The sequence below is a fragment of the Pygoscelis adeliae genome, unplaced genomic scaffold (genome assembly GCF_000699105.1).
Source record: "Pygoscelis adeliae isolate BGI_AS28 unplaced genomic scaffold, ASM69910v1 Scaffold269, whole genome shotgun sequence".
NCBI lineage: Eukaryota > Metazoa > Chordata > Aves > Sphenisciformes > Spheniscidae > Pygoscelis > Pygoscelis adeliae.
The window spans coordinates 2,376,283-2,383,345 of NW_008825610.1; the positions used below are offsets into that span (position 1 = coordinate 2,376,283).

Sequence of the window (7,063 nt, forward strand, 5' to 3'; positions counted from 1 at the left end):
ACCTAAAGCAATTTACTTAACCCAAAAGTCAGATTGCTCCACTGAAGCAAGGTTAAGGTAGAGTTCAGTTTTAAACAGTGGTCTGAGACTACAAAAAAAAGATTAAACCAGAATTCATTTTAAAAAACCCACAACCACACGTTCATTCTATCAGACAGACTTAAAATTGAGACACAGGAAGAAAATGTCTGACAGTCGTGTTGCAGCCAGCCTTGAAAGCACTAGTTAGTATTTTTTCAAAATGATTAGACAAGTAGCAGAATAGGCGTTTATTAGCACCAAAGGAAACACGGTATTCCTCAGTTTATATCTAACCCCCAACTATAGAACACTTAGTTGTCAACTCCACCACCGATTCTAACACCTGAAACATCCAAATGCTAAGAACAGTATCAATGCTGCAGTCAGACATGCTCTGGGCGACCGTACTACTTCTTTCAAAACGCAATGGGACTCTACCAAATCGACACAGTGTGACTACCACAGTAGCTCAGTTAAAACATGTTTCAGTTATTGTTTTATGCTTTTAATCAATGTTATTCAATATAAATATAAAAGTTGGACCAAGCGAAATAGAAAATACGGTTCCATAGGTGCTATTCATGGGATCAGAAATGTTGGGGTTTTTTTTATGATTCATTTTTCACAGCATCAAAGTTGTCCTGAATGGTAGGGCAAAAGGCTAGGACAGCTGGCCACAGTCAGTAATGACAATCTTTTTGGAGGTCTTTCCACTCTTGGAACCAAAGCTCTCAATTTTTTTCACGACATCCATCCCTTCCTTTACATGCCCAAAAACAACATGTTTTCCATCTAGCCTGTAAAAAAAATAAACAAAGGCAGTTTTACTTAAAACAACATAAAGACTGGACCAAACCGAGCTCAGTGAAGGCATGTTAGATCCTCAGAGCTCTCACCTGCTGACCAACTCGTTGGCAAATGCACAACTGCTCTACAAGTGACATGAAATACTTTTACATCTGGACCTTAGAAGCATTATGAGGGACAGTGGCCTTGTCACCCTCACAGCCCTTCCTCCCTCAAGTAGCACAAAACAATTTATTTTCCATTGCGAGTTGAGTCATTTGGAAGTTAAAAACAAAACCCCCAAAACAAAACAAACAAAAAACCATCAACCCACAAACAAAAAAACCCTGACCCTTAGAAAACCCCAAACCCTCCGGATCCAGGCATCAATTCATCAGTTAATATGCAGGGCTGAGAACCTACCAGTCAGTTTTTGCAGTGCAAATGAAGAACTGAGATCCATTTGTGTTGGGTCCCGCATTGGCCATTGAAAGAACACCTAGAAAAAACAGCGGCAGCAGCTTATTAGGTTGGTGTAACAAGTACGCAGCGGAGAAGACAATCTTCCTCTGCACATTTAGGGTAAAGATGGACAGACAGAAGATGTGATGGTCTCGCATCGCCTCCGAATGATTTCTAATGCCAGCTTCTTGTCTTTGACTATTCCCTCCAGCCCAGCCTCCCTTCTTTCCACAGCAAGAATGTTAGTAGTATAATTAGTTGTACACGTCCTGAATGTGATTAACATCAGGTAACCCCTACTGTGGTTCAACAGCAGCAGTAGTTTCCTGTGATGAGGAAGTAACAATCCAAAAGAGAGACTACAGAACTCAGTCAGATGTTCTTATGTATGGCTTTTCCTTTATTTTTTCTCGACTTAAAATTTGAGCTTAAAAGGATGTGCCTGCGTTATCTAGTAAATAAGAAATCCCAGATTGCTTTGTTTCACTTCTGCACTAATCATGTAAGTAAAAATTCAAGTCTATGACTTACGGAAGGGGAAAATACAAGCAGCAACTTCACCTTTGTAGAATTTGTAAGTAAAATACAGAAAAACCATACTTTATTTTGCGCAGTCCCTTTTATAGTAAGAGCAAGAGTGGCGATGTCACCCGTTACAGGCCGACTTATATGTACAGCAGTCTACACAAATAAGCACATGCCAGGGACAATGCACTGTTAAACTTCCTTGATATTTCTGTAACTACCAAGTGCCCCACACATCTAAAAAACCTTAAAATACATCTTCATAAGCAATGCTTCATTATAGATTAGTCATCAGAAGGTAGGAAGAATATGTTTATTTACCAGGTCCTACATGCTTAAGTATGAAATTTTCATCTGGAAATCTACTGCCATAAATGGATTTTCCACCGGTTCCATTATGATTCGTAAAGTCACCACCCTGAAACAGAAACGGCTATTAACTTTACTAGCACACAAGCATTATTTTACATCAGAAGTGATGCTATTGAAAATACACTCACTTGCTCTAATTTAAAAGTAATAAAATCAGCAAATTTTCTTCAGGTTAAGAATGAGTATGGCCACGTGAGGATTTAAAACCATGTAACTAGATGAAGATACAATCAAGCTAAAAGTAAATTTCTGCTCCAGATATTGCTGATATTCTCCAACTGACATCCATAGCTCCAACAACCACCTTTCTGTGCTACCAGCCTTGCTCCCAAACGTGATGCAACAAATAGCAGTAATTCTGAGAAACACCTCAAAGGCCTCAAAACAAAATCACCCATATTCATTACCATAGGCAAGACCTGAGAACTTTTTGTTTTATCTTTCTTTCTTTCTTTCTCCCAACAAGTATAAATACTGGTCAGGATCTCCATTATTACTATCTGCTATTCTAGGTTTTGTTGTTTAAGTGTTACACCTGAGCTATTTTAAACTTCCCTCAACTATATGCTGTTTGTTGGGACAGATGTGACCCCCTGGCTTAGGTTAGACACACAACGCCCCTCCCCCCCTCAAAAAAAAACCAACCCAACCCAAACACCAGCCACAGCAACTCCCAAAGGTGGATACTAAACATTGCTTCCAGCAATCTGCCATCTCCTCTCCCAGAAGCGACACCACCCATGCTGGCAAATAACTCGTACCTAACAAGTACGTGATGTCCATCATTCCATTCTCACCTTGAGCAATCTATTACAGGTGGTGTTACACCTACTCCTACGCAGTCCCAGAAGTATGCTCTGCATGCTGCATGCCACGTGGAGGCATCTGAACTGCCAAGTCCTGGGTCTGACGACCTCCAATTAGGCTATACCAATTGCCTGAATCATATTAATGCTCCATCTCAACAAGTGGAAAGGCCTCTACTGTTTCCTCTCACTTTAAACTATTTGAAACCTACGACGGTATTTCCACTTTGGTAATGACTACCAAGAAATTCCTAAACATGAATTCATCATCTCACCGTACCACGGAGTCAACCACCTAGTATCCTCATTTCTGGTCCATTTGTGGGGACAAAACAGGGACGCAAGGAGAAGAGACTTACACGGAACTTAACAAATTAGCGGTAGAACTGAGAACAGGATTTCTATTTTTCTTATATTTATGTATTTCTGACCCCAGCAAGCCTTCTAAACTTTGTCCCTTTGTCAGCATCACAAAACTTCAGTTTGCATTTCAAAGGCAAGAAAACAGGTCCTTTACAGCACTTGTCCCCTTTCTCTTCTTAGAAATAGGTCGTAAGATTAGGGCTTCTTGTTCTGACAGCTGTATTTTTACCTTAAAAAAAAAAGGGGGGGGCAGGGGACGACACCATCACAGTCATCAGCTAATAAATAAAGCACGCTTACTATAACCTTCATCTCAAAACTTTTTAGAGCCATTCTACGATGCAATGCTGTGGCAACGTAGCTTCTTTTAAGGGAAGAGAGGACCACCGGGAATCATACAATCCAGTGCACTACAGCAGCTGAAATCCTGCTCATCTACCAAGCACAGTAGAAAAAAGGCTTTCAAAAAGGCTTTTTCTGTTTGGTTTTTTTGTTGTTGTTGCTGCTCCTGTTTAAGAAAAAATTGCTAACGTGCATGGACTTTAATTCAGAATTTGGAAAGATTCATCCTTTAAATCAAAAGAAAATCCATTTCAGGTGTGTCACCCCAAAAATCTACCCCAACCAACCCTTTTGGTTCCCTCTTCCCCTCCACATTCGGGAGATGTTCAGAATAATTTATTTTTTTTTAAAAACACATTCTCTATTGCGAACAGATTATTCTACTGGGAATAAAGAATGGACATGTTGTTTTCTTAGCTCACTTAGAACACAAGGTTGATTGTCCTTCTACCCACAAATGCTTCTCCCAGGCAAGTGCCATTTTGCCAAATACGTCCCACACTAAAGTACACTGCTATACAAAAGCTGAAAGCCTTAAGCCAGTTTTTTTAAGACAGTCTGCATGTAATTTACATTTATTTGTACAAAAGATACGCTAAGCAACAGCCATAACAAAAAGATCAGAAACACAAGTCACGCCGTCACTTCTTTATGCTGTAGTTGGCAAAGGTTAGAGCAGAGCCACTACAAATCTAACCAGTTCTAAACATATATAAATAACATACAGATAAATTTAATAGCAAAAGTAAAAAAAACCCAAACACCGTTACCTGGCACATAAATGAAGGAATCACTCTGTGAAAAGTGGATCCTTTATACCCAAATCCTTTTTCACCAGTACAAAGAGCTCTAAAGTTTTCTGTGAAAACAAAGCATAAAGTATTATGTTGCCATACGTGATACATGATATAATCAAACACAACTAGATTAACTATGTCCCGAGTTTATACGCATCAAAAAATTTATAGTATCTTTAAGATATTATTGATCTATCAGTTGTTTCCATGCTTTAAAAAACCTCTGTTATAAAGCTAAGGAGAAAAAGCTTCTTTAGCCTCCAAACAGGGTACAAACACAACCCTTTTCCACCTCACCTCCCTTTTACTTTGCTGTTATATCTTAATTCCAACCCGCCCCCTGCCTCCCCAAACCCACCACTCTGGAGTCAAAGATTTCATTTTCTGACTTTTACGCGTTTGTTCTCTAGTAATTCTGAAGATGATGCTTTTTTTTTTTTTAAGGACATACATCTACTGGGAACTGAAAGAAAAATACCAGTTTTTCAGAATCACTAAGGAAACAGATGAGGAAGGAAGCACATGATAAAATACAAAACCTTTGTAACATGAGTGCACTGATCAGCTAGCGACAAGGAAAAAAAAACCCTGTGTGCTCTTTGGAAACTCTAAGAGACACCATCCCTTTGGTTTACCCTTTCCCATTTGCTTTGGGGTTTGATTTTAATGCAGACTAATATGTTTTTAAACATATTTATTCACCACTGATAACCGAACACATAGACTGTACTGTCTTAGCACAAATTACAAAATGAAACTATCTGGAACAACAACAAATTGTAACTCCTCACTAGCACTGCTCTGACAAAGTTTGTATCGTATTTCTCTATTTGACAAATAGGGATAGAACATGGCAATAGTTTCCAAAAGGTGACAGAATATTCTTGTTCCTGACAATCACAATCCAAACCTTAAAAATTTAAGTATGAAATTCTGGAGATGCTGCCTTACCCGCTGTCTTTGGAACCACGTCAGCTTTCAGCTGTTAAAGAAAAATAAACAAATTAGTAAGTCAGCTTTTTCATACATACATAGAAAAACTTCTGCATGGGAGGCTGGTACAACTGAACCCTATTCCAAAGTGATGAGCTATCTGAAATCACAAGCCACCCAAAATTCCAAGAACACGTAAAGGCTTTCCAAGAACTTGGCTAGTAATTAAAAGTATCCCCTCAATGCAACTTTTGGCCAGTTCATGAAGAGCAACTTGAGCAGCATCTGATTATTTCATCGATCAACGCAATACTTCAACAATAACTAAGAAGAATCTTTACGATGGACCCCAAGGATCAAAGCCAGTTTGCATACTACTGGAGAGATCAAGGTCTCCCCAGCACAGAACCATCTCGTTGAAATCTGCAGGAAAGGCAAAGGAAAAAGAAGAGCAGAAACTGTATATCAAAATTGACTCATGACGTTACATACGCATTTATTACCAACAGAAATTTCTGATTTTGATTAGCATGCATCTTTTTACTAATCTTAAAAATGTATGGTATTATAATTGCCTGGAAAAAGTCACATAAAAAATGGCCACATCAGGTCAGACCAAAGTTTTATCTAGTCACACAACCTGACAGTGGCCAGCAGCAGACACCTAGAAACAGCATGGCTGTGGCAAGAAGTTAATGTTCCTTCCCTAGGATGCTCTCCTCGGATGCCTACAATTTACAGCTGAATCCAGCCACAACTTAGCCAAGGATTCAAGGCGATGCTGCAACACATTCAGATATTATGTAAACCAGGCACACTAAAAATCTTTAACATGGAAATGAAATGCTGCCAAGGAAATACAGTAACATTAATGCTATTTTTTATAATACCATCCAGCTATTTATTAAATCTCACTGATGAATAAGGAACTTGCAAAGCAATATTTTTACCTGAGACTCCCTCAAACGCTACCTCCTGAGAACACGAGAGCTGGTAGTGTCCAATTCATTTACACGCTCACACTTTCAATGAAAAAAAATGAATTGGGCTCTAGCCTCAAGGAAAACCCTTTTAGAGAGAACCATTATGAACTACGTTTTAAAAAAAATCCATCGACACCAACCCAGCGTGGGTGCTGGAGGCAGAAGGCCACACTGAATTCCCTCAGTAGGCTGCAATTCAGAAGAGCAGCATTCCCTCTCCAGCGCATGGTTCTGGAGCACTGCCCTCATTCCTTCCCGCACACAACACATTTATTCAGAGGCACGTGCCCGGCCCCAGGGATACATGGTACACCACAATTAACATCCTGGCGCTTATCATGCTTTTCAGAAGAGCAGAGTGCACCACGGTTTTCCTGTTGAGGCCTTCTTTAAATGGCCGAGTACTTCAGAGACTGAATTTTTAACGATAAAGCTGGTTGCTAGCTGGCTGTTGAGCTAGCTGCCAGTTCAAGCAGAGCTGTGCAAACCTTTCAAGGCTCACGAAGTCGGAAACTCAAAGAGGCCGTACCTCAGAAAACCAAAGACTAAGAATCAAACAATAAGGGCCCAGGAAAAAAAAAGGGTAAAACAGGATGAAGATGGAAGAGTGGCTGAAGACCTCTACGGGCGCGCTGCCCCAGGACGCCCGCCCCAGGAGGATGCCCGCCCCAGG

The 7,063-nt window shown here is 40.0% G+C and overlaps 1 protein-coding gene across 1 annotated transcript in view; it reads right to left on the minus strand.

Annotated features, from left to right (window-relative positions):
* Positions 1-257: 257 nt before the first annotated feature.
* Positions 258-7,063, minus strand: part of PPIF (peptidylprolyl isomerase F) — an 8,415-nt gene continuing 1,609 nt past the window's right edge. The window contains exons 2-6 of the mRNA XM_009332707.1: positions 5,426-5,456; positions 4,448-4,536; positions 2,116-2,212; positions 1,231-1,306; positions 258-818 (exon numbers count right to left, since the gene is read on the minus strand). Of these exons, the coding sequence (XP_009330982.1) occupies positions 683-818; positions 1,231-1,306; positions 2,116-2,212; positions 4,448-4,536; positions 5,426-5,456 (429 nt within the window). The 3' untranslated portion in view covers positions 258-682. The remainder of the gene's footprint in view (positions 819-1,230; positions 1,307-2,115; positions 2,213-4,447; positions 4,537-5,425; positions 5,457-7,063) is intronic.